The sequence below is a fragment of the Eumetopias jubatus genome, unplaced genomic scaffold (assembly GCF_037043125.1).
Source record: "Eumetopias jubatus isolate StellerSeaLion01/CBP00866 unplaced genomic scaffold, mEumJub1_p1.0 scaffold_8, whole genome shotgun sequence".
NCBI classification, from domain to species: domain Eukaryota; kingdom Metazoa; phylum Chordata; class Mammalia; order Carnivora; family Otariidae; genus Eumetopias; species Eumetopias jubatus.
Genome location: NW_028274814.1, coordinates 69,364,212 through 69,383,207, shown reverse-complemented (window position 1 = coordinate 69,383,207; position 18,996 = coordinate 69,364,212). Strand labels below are relative to the sequence as shown.

The 18,996-nt window shown below is 35.8% G+C and overlaps 1 protein-coding gene across 1 annotated transcript in view; it reads left to right on the top strand.

The window, feature by feature from the left end:
• The first annotated feature begins 399 nt into the window (after positions 1-399).
• The window catches only part of KIF21A (kinesin family member 21A), a 117,056-nt gene continuing 98,459 nt past the window's right edge, over positions 400-18,996 (top strand). The window contains exon 1 of the mRNA XM_088025578.1: positions 400-464. Within this exon, the coding sequence (XP_087881704.1) occupies positions 400-464 (65 nt within the window). The remainder of the gene's footprint in view (positions 465-18,996) is intronic.

The window sequence follows — 18,996 nt, the reverse complement described above, 5'->3', positions numbered from 1 at the left end:
AATTCCTGGTGATTTGTGGGTACTCTTAGTGCTTTATTAATATAACTTAATTATGTAATATCATCATCATCATCATCCATTTAGCTACTTGCTCTTGTTGCAAAACTAGATCTTTTACTTATTAATGGATAATTCCCACTGATTCTGCTATAGATTCACTTACTGAAGAACATTCTGAATTAAATGGCTTTTGTTCATAATTTCTGTTGCTTTTGTAGTTTTCTAGTATATCCCAAACACCCAATGTTTATATGTTCAGGTGAAGAATCATAGGAAAATATTAGGATCAATAGACAATGAATTCATAGAAAACTCCAGGAAACTCTGTATTGTTTTCATATATCGAATATCCAGGTTAAAAGAAGAAGCATTTGCATTATTGGAGGAAATTGATCAACAATGTTTTTCATCACTCAACATGTCACTTCATGTATGTGGGTCATTCCTACTGAATTACTAACTAGGCAGGCCTCAAAAGTTATGAATCCTCTTTGTCCAGATATAGATTAGATAGACCTTACCAAATTAATGTTTTATGGTTGCTCTTCTGTCTACAGCTAATCCTTTGTTCGTTTAAATGATAGAGTTAGATGTTGCTCAGAAGAGGGGTCCAATTGGATTCCCTCTGGGAAGTGGGAGAGCCCTTGCCATTTCATATTTATGTATAGATGTGTTGTTGTTACTGTCTTTTATATCTACCCAATCTTTTCCCATTTCCTTTGCCACCACCTTGGTTCAGGTTTTAAGTTATTCAATGCCAGAATTATTGTAATTGTTTTTTAATTAATGATCTAGACCAGTATCACCATTCCAGAGAAAAAAACCTTTCTTCCAAGATGTTCTGACCATCAAATCTATAGTGATTAAAGATTGTTTTGTTGGCTGTGGCCTTTATGGAACTCAACAGGTGACAAGATGAAGGAAGCAATATCTTTTACTTGTCTACTACATTTGCAAGGTAATACAAAGGAGCTTCACAGCTTTTTCTCCCTTACAAGTTAAAGAAATAGCTAGCTGTTACATTTTTCATTCTTTGTTTCAAAATATAAATAGAGAAAATTTAGTAAAATCTGTAAAGCTGTGGTTGCTGATATTAAGAAGTATAATCATGACTGAACAAAATTGTATCCACTTGAGAATTTTATGCCATCTTTACGTGGTTTTGGTATTTTTTTTGAATTGCTTTTTTATTAGTTTCAGAGGTAGAATTCAGTAATTCATTAGTTGCATATAACAGCCAGTTCTCATTACATCAGTGCCCTTCTTAAAGCTCATCACCCAATTATCCCTTTCCCTCACCCACCTCCCCTCCAGCAATCCTCAGTTTTCTAGAGTTTAGCATCTCTTATGGTTTGTCTCCCTCTCAGTTTTCTTATTTTTCCTTCCCTTCTCCTATGTTCATCTGTTTTGTTTCTTAAATTCCACATGAGTGGAGTCATATAGTATTTGTCTTTCTCCGACTGACTTATTTTGCTTAGCATAATACCCTCTAGTTCCATCTTTTTTTTTTTTTTTAAGTAGGCAGTGTGGAGCTTGAACTCACAACCCTGAGATCAAGACCTGAGGTCAGGGGCGCCTGGGTGGCTCGGTCAGTTAAGTGGCTGCCTTTGGCTCGGGTCATGATCCCAGGACATAAAGCTCCACGTTGGGCTCCCTGCTGCCGCTCCCCCTGTTTGTGCTCTCTCATGCTCTCTCGTGCTCTCTCTCTCTGTCAAATACATAAATAAAATCTTAAAAAAGAAAAGTTAAAAAAAAAAGACTTGAGCTGAGATCAAGAATTGGATGCTTAACCTACAGAGCCATCCCAGGTGTCCCTATATGGTTTTAGTATTATTAAATATTCGTGCTTAATTTTATTTTCACAGTTTAATTCTTTTAATAATTTTTCATCACTCTCCCTCTTAACAGTGTATCTTCTGGTACTTAGGTTTTTAAAATTCTCTCCTTTTCATTTATCCTTACTTGTTGCCAAATCCTACTGTATCTTTCTCATTAATGCCTCATATTGCACTTTTCTCCTCACCCTGCCCGTAGCAATTCACATTGCCTTCACTCTAGTTTTGGTCTTTACTACTTAATTTACTTTGCTGAAGTCTCTTCACTAATGATGGTAATAAGTAACATTTGTATGGTTCCTTTCAGATTAGGGAGTGAGTGAATCCTCATGTTTTCTTACTTGAGCCTTCTAATCAATTTGTTGTTATTGCTGTTTTAAAGATGACAAGACACACACTCTGAAAGTATCAGAGAATAATAAGTAAAAGAGCAGAGACTGGAACCAGGTCTTCTGGTTTCCAATCACATGCTCTTTTTATTATGCTCTCTGCCTTATCTTATATCCCTCTCCAACCTGTTTCATTGCTATTAGATCGTTCTTTCCTAAACCATTGCTTTGAACACATCTGTACAGGTCTCTTTGTCTTCTTGCCCTTATGTATCTTTATCTTATTTTTTTTTAAAGATTTTATTTATTTGACAGAGAGACAGCGAGAGAGGGAACACAAGCAGGGGGAAGTGGGAGAGGGAGAAGCAGGCTTCCCACCGAGCAGGAAACCCGATGCAGGGCTCGATCCCAGGGCCCCTGGAACATGACCTAAGCCTAAGGCAGATGCTTAACGCCTGAGCCACCCAGGTGCCCTGTATCTTTATCTTAATCGTCTTCTTGCCCCTATGTATCTTTATTGTTAAGTTTGGCTACTTAACACTTGCAGATTTATCATTTTCCCAGATGCTAGGACAGATCCTATTCTTAAATTTTGGGTCATTCTGAAGCTCCAGAGGCTTAGAAGTTCAGTTTGGCTTGTTTTTCTTTTTTTATGTTTTCATTTCTCATACGCAGTCCAGGCATAAACTTTTTTTTTTTTTTACTGAATGAATTAAACCTTTTATTACTAGAACTTCCATTGCTTGATTCCAGGAATTAAACTTTTGGCCATGCCTTGTATCACTATTCCAATAATTTGTACTCTGTCTTATTACTCCATGTGTCTTGGTTACCGCCTTTGTTTACTGCTGAGTTCATCATTGAACTTTCCCTTGAACTAACATCAACAACAGAAACAACACTTGTATTCACAGATGTTCAGCACAGACCCTTGTATATAGTAAGTAGTCTTTTTTATTTTATTCATAACTGGATCACCAGTGTCTGAAACAGTGATTAATTCAGAAGAGACCTTCAACAAGTATTTGTTGAATGACTTTATTTTGTGTATAAAATAAATCTTTGTCATTGAGTCTCTGATACCTGCCAACATATTTTCCCTGATGCGGAGTGTATCTGTTTAGATTTGTTTGTGCTTGACCTCATACTCCTGATGTTGTTTTCTGCCTACTGAGAGACCTACGTAAGCTCACCTGCCTTTTTCATGGATTTCTTCCTGTTTCATGGTGCTGCTGACACTCCCTGATTGTCAAGACCCTGTGAATCTATTTAGTCCTTAGGTCCTATGTTGAACTGGATCAGATGTTTATCAAGCCTGTGTAAAATTCTTTAATAGACATTTAAAATTGATTTTTTAAAAAATAATTTTCTGTTTGTAGTACCTAGTTGTCAACCAAATATCCAGCTAGATCTTTTAACAATAAAGTACTAGAGATAGTGATGTAATAGCAGTTAATAGTCTCATAGTGATCATTTTCTGTCTGCTTTTTGCACAACTGTACTTTTGTAATCGAATAAACTGTGGGGGAAGAGAGAATAGGAGGACAGTTTGGTGAAGCATAATTTTTATATTACTGTCCCTAGCAACCGGAAGAATAATTATGTTTATATCTTCAAAGTGAAACGTTTTACGTGTATAGAATGATTTAGAATGTTTCTGTTAAGATGTAAAGAAAAAGAAAATGTCAAGTCAGATAGCCATGCTTTTTTTAAAGGAGGTTGAGCTACCCAAACCAGGCCCCAAAAGCAATGCCAAGTTTTTATTTAAGATGGTACAAAATGATAATCTTATACATTTCTGTCAATTTTTTTATGTATGTTCGTTTTCTTTTAAGGTTCTTATGGAGTAGAGGTTTAATTAAACCCTTTGTGAAATCAAAACATATAGTATGTTTATGCCCATTTTGTGGGTGTTGGTGTAACACCTTTATTAGCTTCAACAAATAGGTTTATTATGTTTGTTTTATGACATTTTGTTAATCTTATTCACCAGGACTGTCAGATATTACATTTTCCTATGGGAAAATACCTTTATGAGACATTTACATTTTAATATAGCTTTAATTGTATATATCACATTTAGTGGTCTTATTTATCGTTATGGTAAAAAAAAGACATGTCTTAGATATATTTTTTATTTTTATTTTATTTATTTAAAGGTTTTATTTATTTATTTATTTGACAGAGAGAGAGAGAGAGACAGCTAGAAAGGGAACACAGCAGGGGAAGTGGGAGAGGAAGAGAGAAGCAGGCTCCCCGCTGAGCAGGGAGCCCGATGTGGGGCTCGGACCCCGGGATCATGACCTGAGCTGAAGGCAGATGCTAAGTGATTGAGCCACCCAGGCACCCTGGCTTGGATATATTTTTATATCATATGTTGTGTATGTGATTTTGTTAGTTTTTATTTCACGATTAAAGTTCTGAAGTAATTTGAATTAGTGATTCTTTTTTGTAGGACTTCAAAATTATTATTTGTCAGAACTGATATTGTTCTCATAGAACAAGAAGTGAGGTTGATAGTAGGCATCTGTCTGGACTGCACTTTCTTCTTGTCCCTGAGGAACCTCTTTTAGCATTCTGTGTGGTCAAAAGGACCCAAGGATTAGATGTTGATGTTTTGTTTATATGAAAATATTGAGTAGGTGGGAGTAGGAGGGAAGAATTGACTAATTATTTCCAAAATGGGACTAAGAAACTGGGCTTGCAGTTTATCTGTTTAAACTAGAAATAAAAATTTTTAGATATTATGTGGTCAAGATAATAAAATTTTGCTTATTCTTTTTGGCACCTTCCCAGATGCCATATTAATTTTTTAAAAGAAGTTTAGATAGGTCAAGATTGATGTTTGGCCTGAAAAATTGGAGAGGCATTCTTAAAAGATTTGCCATGTTAATGGTCTCAAAAGAAACAAAGAAATACATTTTGTAAATACTTTCAAGTTCAAATTTCAAAACCATTATATAGGTCTTTCAAAATGATGGAAGGATGAATTCATGTTTATTTTAAGTGTATTATTTTCCTCATTTTGTAAATTTATGGGCATTTTTCAGCACTCTGGTAAACTATGTAACACTTATTAAAATCCACAAGTAGTTTTAAGGTAGCATTTTATTTTATTTTATTTTTTTAAAGATTTTATTTTTAAGTAATCTCTATGCCCAATGTGGGGCTTGAATCTACAACCCCATGAGCAAGAGTTGCATGCTCCAGCAACTGATCCAGTCAGGTGCCCCAAAGTAGCATTTTATCTTTGAAGATTTATTTATTTATTACCTGAGAGAGAGAGAGAACAGGAACACGGAGTGGAAGGAGGGGCAGAGGAAGAGGGAGAATCCCAAGCAGACTCCCTGATGAGCCCAGAGCCTAATGTGTGGCTCAGTCTCGCGAGACTGAGATCATGACCTGAGCCAAAATCAAGAATTGGATGCTTAACTGACTGAGCCACCCAGCAGCCCCCTAAGATAGCATTTATAACAAAATTAAACCTCATGTCCTTGAGGGCTTTAAGTGGGACTGAGGCAGTTTAGAAGTATTTGTAAAGTGGTATCTGGGTTATTGCTCTAATTATGGCAGATGCAGTAGTTATAACAGATATATCTTCAACTAATTTTCAACAAAATTTTTTCATCCAATTGATGGTTGAATAAGTTTTCTCTTTTCATCAGGGTTTTTTTTTTTTTAAGATTTTATTTATTTATTTGAGAGAGAGAGTGGGAGACAGAGCATGAGCGGGGAGGAGGGGCAGAGGGAGAGGGAGAAGCAGGCTCCCTGCTAAACAAGGAGTCCGATGTGGGACTTGATCCCAGGACCCTGGGAACATAACCTGAGCTGAAGGCAGACGCTTAACTGACCGAGCCACCCAGGCATCCCATGGGTTATTATTCTTAGTGACTAGTCAGATATTTAAATATCTTCTGCAGAATGTCTAGGAAATAGGCAGGGGAAACATTAACCTTGATTTTTATGGGCATTTTATGTTGCAGTATGCCTAGATTTTATATGTATCTGCCAACATACCATTAATCATTTTTCTCCTTGAAATATTTTTCCCCCTGTCCTTAAATTTATTGTGTACTTTTTGGATATTAAAAACATAAGAGCATGCATATATTTTTAGATCAGTTTGAATGGTATTTGTTGAATTGCTTTTATGTACAACTATTGTGGTTGATTAAAAAGAATCACTGTAAATTAGAGCATTTCAAACTTCAGTATGCATTCCAGTCATTTGAAGATCATGTTAAAATATAGATTTTAATTTAATGGGTTTGAGGTGAGGCCTGAAACTCTGCATTTCTATGAGCTCCCCAGTTGATGGTCATGTTGCTGGTCTGTGAGCAGCAAGTCATAGGGTATAGATGAAATAGTTGACATTCTTATTGAAGAATTAGTATTTATACACTTAAAATATTTAAACAATACTTCAAGATAAGATGTGATTGAGAGCTAAAATAGACATGGAAAATATATGGTCTAAAAGTGGAGGGGAAGTTGAGATCATTAGGGATTCCTTCATGGCAAAGGCAAGGTTTAAGCTGCACCTTGAAAGGAGGCAGGAATTGGTGGAAAGGTAAAAGGAAAGGCTTTACAGAGAAGGGGAGCAATGTCAAAAACAAAGATGAGTATGAATGAGGGCAGTAGCATTTCAAAGCAAGGAGAAGCATTCTCTTTTTCACCCTCCCCCACCAAATGTCTAAGGTATGAGAATTTTGTGGGGAGAGCAGAGAGGGAGCTCTGTAATTTGCTTAATTTTACAATATTTAGGAGTTTTAAGTTATTTGTGTTATTCCTAGTTTATTTCCACTGTGGTCAGATAATATACTTAGTATGACTTCAGTTTTCTGAAATTTGTGGAGAGTTGCTTTATGGACCAGCATATGGTCTGTTTCAGTAAATGTTCATGTGCATGTAAAGAAAATGTATTCTGCAATGGTTTCATTTAGTGTTTTATAAATATCAACTAGGTCCAGATAGCTAGTAGTAGTGCATAAATCTTCCATATCTCTAATGATTTTTTAAAAAATCTGGTAGTTACTAAGAGATACGAGTTCACATTCTCTAACTCTGATAATTAATTTCTTGATTTTCCTTTTGTTGTATCAATTTTTGCTTTTTATAGGCATTAGAATTGTTGTATTTTCTTGTTTTATTGATCCTTGTGTTAGTTTTCCAATACAAGGTATTAGAAACAATACTGTACGAAATATTGCAGTTGCCATGAACTTAGTAGCTTAAAACAACACAAATTTATCAACTTACTCTTCTGGAGGCCAGAGGTCCAAAATGGGTTTCACTGGGCCCAAAACAAGGTGCTCTGGAGATTCTAGAGGAGAATCCCTTTTCTTGCCTTTTCTAGTTTCTACTGCTGTGGTCCTTGTATTCCTGGGTTCATGACCCTTCCTTCATCTTCAAAGCCAGCAGAGTAGCATCTTCAATCCCTGTTTCCATCTTCACATTGTCTTTTCTCTTATAAGGATTCTTGTGATTAGATCATAATGCAGGATACCTGATACCAAGATTTGTAATTTAGTCACATCTGCAAAGTCCCTTTTGCCTATAAGGTCACATTTTCACAGGTTCCAAGGATTCCAGGGATTGGGACATGGACATTTTGGGGTTGGCATTATTCTGTCTATCACAATCCTGTAATCATTATTAAATATTCCTCTCTATCTTTAGTAATATTTCTTGCCATAAACTCTACTCTGTTTACTTAGGATTCATTGAGTTTCTTAAATCTCTGAGCTTATGTCTTCCAAAACTTTTGGAAATTTCTTGGCCATTATGTTTTCCAGTATTAACTTTTGTCTCATTTTCTTGCCCTACTCCTTCTGGGACTCCAATTACATGTCTGTTATATGTTGAGAATGTCCCACATGTCCCTCATGTTCTGTTCTCTTTACATTCTTTTTTCTTTCTGTGCTGCAGATGGATATTTTCAAATGCCAAACATGTCTTCTTTGTACAAGCTGTTATGAATCCCATTAAGTTAGTTCTTGATTTCAGATACTATATTTTTCAGTGCCAGAATATCCATCCATTTTTCTTTTTTTTTAAGATTTTATTTATTCATTTGAGACACAGAGATACAGAGAGGGAAAGCATGAGCAGGGAGAGAGGCAGAGGGAGAAGCAGGCCCCTCGCTGAGCCAGGAGCCTGATGTGGGGCTCGATCCCATGACCCTGGGATCATGACCTGAGCCGAAGGCAGACACCCAACCGTCTGAGCCACCCAGGCGCCCCGTCCATTTTTCTTTTTTAAAAAAATTTTTAAAGATTTTATGTACTTATTTGAGAGAGAGAGAGAGAACGATAAGAGGGGAGAGGCAGAGGGAGAGGGAGAAGCAGGCTCCTCACTAAGCGGGGAGCCTCATGTGGGGCTCAATCCCAGGGTCCCTGGGATCATGACCTGCGCCAAAGGGCAGATGCTTAACTGACTGAGCCACTCAGGCGTCCCCATCCATTTTTGTAGATTCAGATTCTCTCTTGAAATTCTTTCTTTTCATCCATTTTGCTCATCTTTTCTTTAATATAGTTGCAATAGTTATTTTAAAGTAATTATTAGCTAACTATAATCTCTTGATCATCTGTGGATTTGTCTCCATTATCTGTTTTATTCTCTTGATTATTGGTCACATTCATATGTTTTGACATTATTGATTTTATGCCATATGTAATACGTAAAAGAACAGTAAAAGAAGATGTTTGTTTTTTGGACTGGAACATGGCTTAGGAAAGATTGAGAATCATGGTGAAAAGTATAGTAGGCACCTGAGGACACCACTTTATTGCTTGTAAAGGAATTGGATGGGAAATGTTTGTTGAAGTAATTGGTAGAATAGAGCTAAATTGTGTAGTTTTCTCTAGAACTTGCTGAGAGACTGAGTAAGTTGTGTGACCTAGAGTAAGTTACTCAACTACTTGGTGTCTCAGTTTTCTCTTTAAAATGAGATGATTACAGTATCTATCCCACAGAGTTATTGTGAGGATTAAATGAGTATGTCTGACAGCATAGTAAGTGTTCAATATGTGTTGACCATTATTTGAGGACTGAGAATAGACTATTGGATCTGGTTACATGGTAGTCATTAGTGCATTTGTCAAGTGGGCTTTTAGGCATTGGTGATGACAAACCCACCTGAGTGGAGGAGGTTCAGGAGAGAATAAGGAATTAGAGACAGCAAGAATGGCCACTGTTTTGAGATTGCTGTTAAGGGGATTTAAAAAATGTGATAGCCAGAGGGGGGCATGAGCTTAAGTGATAGATTTAAGACATGATAATAATAATAATTATAATTAGGGCACCTGGGTGGCTCACTTGGTTAAGCGACTGCCTTCGGCTCAGGTCATGATCCTGGAGTTCCGGGATCGAATCCCACATCGGGCTCCCTGCTCAGCAGGGAGTCTGCTTCTCCCCCTGACCCTCTTCCCTCTCATGCTATCTCTCATTCTCTCTCTCTCAAATAAATAAATAAGATCTTTAAAAAAACAATAATAATTATAATTATAGTAATCTTCACAGCAAGCCTATAAAGTAGGTACTGTTTTTACCCCCATTATAAAAATGAGGAATCTGAGGCATAAAGAAAGGAATGCAATTATAAAATGTTTGTGCACTGAGAATAATCTAGGAGGGAGAGAAGAATTTAGGAGCTGAAGGGATAATTCCAGGAATAAAGTTATTAAGTACAGTAGTCCCTCCTTATCCATGGTTTTACTTTCTACAGTTTCAGTTACCTGTGGTCAGCTGCCATCCAGAAGCAGAGATGATCCTTCTGTTGTGTTGTCAGAAGGTCAGTAGTAGCCTAACACTATGTCACAATGTCTACACCATTCACCGCACTTCATCTTATCACGTTGGCATTTTAACATCTCACAACACAAGAAAGGTGAGACAATAAGGTATTTTGAGAGAGACACTACATTCACATATCTTTTATTTAAAGTATATTGTTTTTGTTTTAAGATTTTAAGTAATCTCCACACCCAATGTGGCGCTCGAACCCACAACCCCACAGTAAGTGATTAATAAGGATAATGAAATAGAACAATTATAACAATACACTTTAAAGGTGCCTGGGTGGCTGGGTTGGCGGAGCATGCAACTCTTAATCTTGGGGTTGTTATCAATTGATAAACTAAACTTTATTATAGGTAGGTATGTACAGGAAAAAACATAGTCCACATTGGGTTCGGTGCTATCCATGGTTTCAGGTACCTACTGGGCATCTTGGAACTCATCCCCATAGAGAAGGAAGTCTCCTGTAGGTGAGAAATGATGGAATGCAACCTACAAGTGGAGAGATTGACCTTTGATAGGAACAGGAATGTGTATTCACTTTAACAGTATTGAAAGCAAAGTATGAATAGATTTGAGAGTGGAAAGAGACTTAAGTTTTATTTCCATAGCTTGTATTTTCTCACTGAGGTAAGAAACAAAGGGATTTGCTGAGAGTGGGGCTGGAAATGAAGGAGAAGCAGTGAAATTGTTATTTTGGAGAGTGGATGAATGAACTAATAAGGGATATGGGTGAGCCTTTTGGTAGTGCTTAGGGCTCATTTGGAGATTGTGATCATAAATTTGAAGTGTGATCATAAATTTGAAGTGTGGATTGTGGAAGCAAGAGAGAAAAGGGAGGTGTAGGGAATTCAGTATGTTTGAGAAGGAATAAAAGGTGAATTAACATGGGGATGCCAGAAAGGAATAAAGCAGTCTTTTCCCTTGAAAAGTTCAAACTTTACCTGCTTAGTTAAGTGATAAACACCTAAAAACATATACAAGTAAGCAAATGATAAATGTCAGAGGGATCACTTAGACAACAGGCCTTGTTCTTCAAAGGAGGGAGCAAACACTTGGGGGCAACATGGGTGGCTTTAGTGGGAGGTGAGCATAACTGGACATTAAAGTGTGTAGATGCCAAAAAGATAATCATGTAGCATCTCTTTGGTTTCAGTACTGTGCTTTTTAAAAATCTAGAGTCTTTGAATTCCTTGCATGTGGGTTCTACTTCCTCTGTACTTGAGTGGATAGAGACATGAATGTGTCCACTTTCTTCTAATGATACTACAGCTTTACAGTCATCCTTAAATGAAGTATAGTCACATTGTAATGACTTTGACTTATCTTCATTTTCATTTTATGTACCAAATATATTGCTTGGAAATTGTTGGAACTTAGAAATATTAATTTGTAGGTTTTTTTGAGGGGGGAGTTGCTGTTATGGAGTGAACTAATGTATTATTATTTTTTTTATAGACTATTTTCTGTAACTCCAAATTTCTGTTAGAATTTACAGAAGGGGGGGCACCTGGGTGGCTCAGTCAGTTTGGCATCTGCCTTCAACTCGGTCATGAGCCTGGGGTCCTGGGATCAAGCCCTACATCCGGCTCTTTGCTCAACGGGGAAGCCTGCTTCTTCCCTCTCCCTCTGATCCCCCCCACTCATGTTCTCTCTCTCTTTCTAATAAAGAAATAAAATCTTTAACAAAATTAAAAAAAAAGAATTTACAGAAGGGGTTTTGAGTATTAAGCTTTCTTTGACTTGAACATGAAGGGTGGCCAGGAAGGACCTAGGTAAAAACATGCTTTACATATTAACTAAAGGGGAGACTTTTTATATACAAAATGAAATGTTAATTAGTGACATATTTGATATAATGATGGGTTTGCAACTGTCCTGTTACTATTTTGTCCACTATTGAGTGAATTTATTATTTTTCTGATTGCATATTTTTTTCTTAGGGCCTAGTTAAGAATGACCAACTCTGTTTTCAGTCATTTCAGTGAACAGGCGGCCTTCTGTTTCAAACAGAGAAACGTCTGTTAGTAAGAAACATGCGACGATAATGTGGGGCTTTTCTTAGCAGTTTGTTTTGGAACTTTATATACACTTTTATTAAGCATCTGCAAAGAAAAGTGTGTGTAGGTTTTTGTTTCTTAAATGTTAATGTAAGGAATATTTAAAGAACTGTGTGAAGCTTTTCAACAGTGCTTTATCTGACTATTACTATTTAAATTTTTTCTGCATTTCAGTTTTATTAGATGGCAACCATTTTACATAAGATCCTCCATTTTTTTTACATAAACAAATTTTTTTTTTACATAGACATTAAAAATGTTGCAGTTATTTTGGTAAAGATATTATTTTTTGGTAAAGGTATTTTTTGGACAAATCTGTATACTTTTCTAATTAATCTTTTACTTTTTAAAATAGCATTTAATATTAAAGACAATGTAAGAAGTAAATTCTTAACTATAATTTTATCACAAATAACTTTAAATTCTCCATTATATGTTTTAATGGCATCCACTAAATACTTCTTTAATTTAAAAAACAAAGGCCTCATGAAAATTTAATTTACATAGGCAGAATTTGTTTAACACTACATTTGAAATTTGTGTCTTCTCAGTAGGGAATGTATATTATTTGGAATAGTAATAGGTATTGTTGAAATAGTATGTGGGTATTTCTAATTTTATATTTAATTTGCCAAGAAGAACTCTTAAAATTCCACTATTTTCTTTATATTAGATTTATATAAAATTCAGTTTAGGAACATGTAAGACATCTCGTTTGTTATTGAAATTATAGAAAGAATACTTGTATATTATTGACCCCATAATTTCATATTATTACCTATATCATGAAACATGATGGTAGTATTACATCACAGGGGGTTGGGGGGATTTATGCTAAATTGTGTTATCTCAAGGGAAAGGAGAATTTTTATGTTAATGGTCCCAAATGCTTATTGCATATTTCCCAACTGTTTTTGGATTATTTTTTAGTTATGAAAAGAATAACAACTCAGATTATTTTTAGCATTACGCAGGGCAGTGAAACTAATACCTAGAATATGTTATCCTTTCTTAATTAAAAAATATTTTTAAAGGAGCTGGAAATGCAATATTCTATGTGATGTTTTATTTTCTAATTAAGACACCATTTTTTTCTTATCTTATTTGCTAATAAGGTCAGAAGGATAAGGTGATCTTTCACTACAGTTAAGTGGCTCCTACATTTTAATGTAGGAATCTCCTGAGTGCTTGATAAATTTGTGGGTTCCCAGACTCAGCCCCCTAGAAATTCAGATTTATAAATCAGCATGTTTAACAGGCCCCTAGATGATTAGGGTGTATCTGATCCTTTCAGAAACTTTGGCCAGCTGTCTATTCTTCAACATTAACTCAATTGCCATTAATGTTAATTCAACATTAACTTGTTTTTCATTAAATCTTCAACTCTAGTCTTAAAAGAGACTTTGCTATAAAGCTGAGATTGTTTTAAAAACTTACATGAAAGTATTTTAGCTATTTTAATAGCTTTGGAAATTAAAATAATAAGTTCTCATGTTTTAGGTTATAACATTGTACATTTGTATAGAGATATAATTTAATAAGCACTCTTACATCTTCTGCCATTTTATCTCTATAACAAGCCTGTGAAGTAGGTAAAACAGGTATTATTATCTTCATTTTATGTATTGGGAAACAGGCTAATGAAAGTTAGGTGACCTGTCCTATGTCACGTAGCTAATAAGCAGCTGAGCTTGACTAGAACATAAGTCAACTCCTAGACCAGTGCTCTTTCCATATCACACCATATAAGCTATCTAAAATTGAAAATTTTAAAAAAGTGTGTGTATACACTTATTATGTATATACATCATTAGACATTGTTAAAGTTCTCTAATTAGAAAAGTTAACATACTGGGGCGCCTGGGTGGCTCAGTCGGTTAAGCAGCTGCCTTCGGCTCAGGTCATGATCCTGGGGTCCTGGGATCGAGCCCCACGTCCGGCTCAGCGGAGAGCCTGCTTCTCCTTCTCCCTCTGCCTACTTGTGCTCTCTCTCTGTCAAATAAATAAATAAAATCTTAAAAAAAAAAAGTTAGCATATTGCTTAAATTTTAGCATATTCTTAGACAGTAAATGTTTTATCTTACAAACTCTTCGCTGTAAGGTGGGTAGGGGCATGGATTATGTGTTATATATCTTTGTATTCTAATTGCCTAGCTTACTTTAGTTGCACTGAGTACCTAGGTATTTAAGTGATGAATAAATGAATGACCTTGAGGCTTTTGTGTCCAGAGGGAATGTTTGAACGTTTTTGATGTGTATTCTTGTCTTAAAATGAGAAAGATTCATTATTGGGCTCTTGATTTTTAAATGGGGATGGTGCACATTCTTGAATCATGAACACCTATGCAGTGCCAGTTCTCGCAAGCAGCTGTCAAATAGTACTTCATGAAGAAGCACAACAATCATTAGGTGGTAGTATATGTATTTTTGTAGTGTATTGTGGGATATTTTATAGTTTTTAGGTCATGTATGCACTTTTTCCCAGTAACATATTATATGTTACCAGGGCAGAACTTAATTTTCAGTAGAGGTAAAAGGGGTTCCTTTTATTTTAGAAATATGTCTCAAAACCCCTTAGAGAATATCTAAAGAAAGTGTTTCTAAATCAAATGAACCTTTAAACTACCATTATTAACTTTTCCCTTGCCTTTCTTTCTAGAAAAAAAGTGACCCACTTTTCTTCTCAAGTAGTTTTGATAGTTCAGGAAGCTTTCCAGCATTCTGGTATATGTCTAATAGAGATCCTTTTGTGTTACATAAAATGTCTTTAGTGTCTCTTCCTAAGTGTATAAAATCTCCTAAAAGATACAGTCACCTTTCTTTTTCTAGAACCAGGCAATTCCTTATGTCAGGTATTCAGAATGTCCAAATACAGTTTTTATGGGCTGCTAGTTTTGTTTGATTTTGCTTTTGTTTTATCTATATATCTATAATTTTCTGTATATAAGAGTAATAGGAAGAATGAATGAGTCAAATATACTTAATCTGTTTCTCTGCATATTTGCATAGTTGCTTATTTGCAACTCATAATTAGCTTGGGAAAGAAGCATATTGAATCAGTAGTTCAAAAGACATTTTGGATAAACTGTGGTTTTCCTGTATTTGTACAGTTCTCCTTTTTTATATTATACATAATTGATATGTGCATTTATTACTAATCCTGAAATCCTATTTCCAAAAGGTAAGTGTCTGCTAAAATACCTTTCCTTGAAAAATATTTAAGAATTTAGGAATAGAAAACACTTTAAATACTCCTTAAGAAAACATACTTTTGATTGATATTCTGGGCACTGGTTTTGATTAAGCATTTGGCGCTTCACCAAGTGTTCCTCCCGTGCACTTTCAAGTTCTTTGAGTTGCTTCAGTATTTGTAGAATCATGGGAACTTGGCTTTACTGTTGTTGATAACATTATATTGGGAACACCCTTTAATCCTTGGTGTACTAAACTTTCATCTAAAGGCTTTTTTTCCCCCAGTATAAGAAATGTTCAGAAATTGTCTTTATAAATAGGGTAACTGAGGAAAGAATTTATTTTGAAAATTTTGTTTGTTTGGCACTCTACTATCTATTATTTTTGTTTCTTTTGACCCTGAAACAAGTTAATTTTCCCATATCATTCTCTAATCTTTTAGTTTGAAAATTATAGCTTTCTACTCTTGCAACTATTCCTTACAAATGTTGTTTTTTTTCCATTCATACTATACTTTCTGGCCTTTTCCTGATTTCCTTTTGACAGTAGTTCCCTTTGGGTTTCTAGAACATGCTTTTGATTCCCTTTTGCAGTACTTATCCTTTTATCTAGCATTTTATTTAATTAATTAATTTATTTATTTATTTTTTAAAGATTTCATTTATTTATTTGACAGAGAGAGAGAGAGCACAAGCAGGGGGAGAGGGAGAAGCAGGCTTCCGCCTGAGCAGGGCGCCCAACGTGGGGCTCTATCCCAGGACCCTGGGATCATGACCTGAGCCGAAGGCAGCCGCTTAACCGACTGAGCCACCCAGGCACCCATTATCTAGCATTTTAAAATAACATCCGAATTCTTTGAAATGCAAGCTCAGTGTGGGTAAACTTTCCTTCTCTCTCTCTTTCTTTCTTTCTTTCTTTCTTTTTCTTTCTTTCTCTCTCTCTTCTTTTTACAAATCTTTAGAGTATAGTTGACACATTAGTGTCAGGTGTACAACGTAGTGGTTCAACTTCTCTATACATTATGCTGTGCTCAGCACAAGTGTAGCTGCCATCTGTCACCATACAATGCTATTTCAGTACCATTGCATATATTTCCTATGTTGTACCTTTTACTTCTGTGGCTTATTCATTCTATAACTGGAAGCCTGTATCTTCCACTCCCCTCATCCATTTTGCCTATCCCTCCATCTCTTCCCCTTTCAACCTTCAGTTTGTTCTCAGTATTTACAGGTCCGATTCTGCTTTTTGTTTGTTTATTCATTTGTTTTGTTTTTTAGATTCCACATACAAGTGAAATCATATGGTATTTGTCTCTCTCAGTGTGACTTATTTCACTTAACATAATACCCTCTAGGTCCATCCATGTTGTTGCAAATGTTTGATCCTGATTTCTGATGTACCATCAGGACTACATATTTTTGGTAGTAAATTTCCCTCTTGTTTTCTTTTAGGGACATGATAACACTCAGAGCTTTATTCCAAATCACCCTTTCTCTATTTCTGTACCTAGTGATAGTATTTGACACAATTAGCAAACTGCTCTGCAAGAAAGTAGCAGCAGTTGAAGGCCCTCTCCTAACATTTAAAGGATGCTGGACTCTCCTTCTCCATCACCTCAAGTAGGGCCTGAACATCCAGCCATGGGGTAAAGAAAGTTGTGAACACTGGAGGACAGCTTTAAAGTCTTGGGGCTGCAGGTTTTTACTATAACAGGAAGAACAATTTGTTGTATCACATTAAATCTGTTTTGTTTCTGTATTACTGTTGTCACTTATTAGCAAGAGAGCTTTATGTCATTACTGTACACAGGAAGCACAAATGGTATATGCAATAAATACAAGTGATAAATGATGCCATTCATCCCTGTTCTTTGCTTTTGATTCCAGTAAGGTTTAGAAAAATTAATTGGGGTGGAGTCATATGAGAATATATTTAAATTCCTTTAACTTCCATTAAATGCTTTTTACCTTTAGTTGTCAGAAATGTGAAATCTACCGTGTTGCCTTAGGCTGTTCCTGATCCAGGACCCTGAATCCAAGCCTGTTTAATGGTGAATATGCATATGTAATTAATCCTCTTGACAACCACTGGAGGTGTAGGTACCTTTATCCTTATTTTAGAGACAAGGAAACTGAGATACAGGGAGATTCAAGTACTTGGCCAGGTGCACTGAACTATGGAGTGGCAGAACCAAGATTCAATTTTAATTATTTAATCTGACACCAGGGTCCATGTTTTTCACTACCTCACTATACTGACACTGTCTGTGTATGAAGCTTGTGTCTTCTTTGGTGCACACATATTGACTCTGTCTAGATTTTCTGTGGCTTTTCCTTACCTCCTGAATAGATAATTTAGTGCAGGTTAACATCTGATTTTGATAGGATATTTCTTAAGAGAGTCTCCTAAGGTAATTAAAGACCTAATTACCTTTTTAGAGAGCCGTCTCCATGATTGTAGGGTTTCCTTCTGCCCTGACTTTCAAGTGCTTATCTTTGTTGGCCCCATGTAATTGAGGTGCTTCATCTGAAGCTTATGAAGCCAAGATTCCCACCAATTTTTTGTTCTAAGGAACATAGATTATATACAGAAAATGTATAATTCTGTTCATTTCTTATAACTTTTGTTATTATACATATGTATTATAGAATCTTATGAAAATACAAGAAATTAAAAAAGATTAGAAAGTGTCCATATTCCAGCCCAGAGAATACTACTTTTTGTTAAGTATTTTAGATAAACACACATACATATGTGCCATATACATAATTTCCATTTTCATATTTTTTTACTCAGAGTAATTAAGTAGATATATAAACATAGCAGATATGTTTTATCCTGTTCTTTTTAAAAGAAGGTTATTTCCATTTATGTAGACAGTGTGTTCAGTGGATATGATAGTTTCTTATTTGGTAGTGTCACGACTAGACCAAATTTTCCTATTTTAATTTTTATGACATGTGTCTTTCTATTCCATACATTCCCTACTTCCTCAGGACAATAATCTTGGATTTTCCTTTGTCACATTTCACCTCTAATCCATCAGCTAATTCTGTTGGTTTTACCTTCTAAAATATACTGTATTCAAATAATTTCTCATCACCTCCTCTGTTGCTACTCTGGCCCATGTCACTGCCATTTCTTGCTTAAATTATCATAGTACCTTTTTAATTTATCTCCCTGCTTCCTACCCTTTACAGTTCTCTATACAGTGAAACTTTTAAAATAGAGTTGGATCATGTCACTCTTCTGCTTAAAACCCTACTAAAGCTTCTTGTCTTACTGAGGGTAAAAGCCAAAATCTCTATGATAGCTTACAAGGTTCTACATGATGTAGTCTCTACAGATTTATTGACCTCCTACTCTCTCCTTTCTCTCTCTTACTCTGTCCCTGCCCCATTGGCTTCCAGACTGTCCTTCTAAGCTGCCAGGAGCACTCAGCTTGAGGGCCTGTTGTTTGGGAAAATGGTAGTCTTCAAGTGCAACACCAGGCCACCTATCACAGAAGTAATGGAACAGAAAGACTCACAGGGCCAATTAAGATGCTCAAATACATGATTTATTAAATCAATTATATTTATGTTTTTTAGAGAGGGAGAGGGAGAAAGAGAGAGAGAGAAGGATGGGGAAGGGGCAGAGGGAGATGGAGAGAGAGAATCTTAAGCAGACTCCACACCCAGCACAAACTTGACATGGGGCTTGATCTCACAATCCTGAAATCATGACCTGAGCCTAAACCAAGAGTCAGACGCTTAACCGACTGAGCCACGCAGGCACCATCCA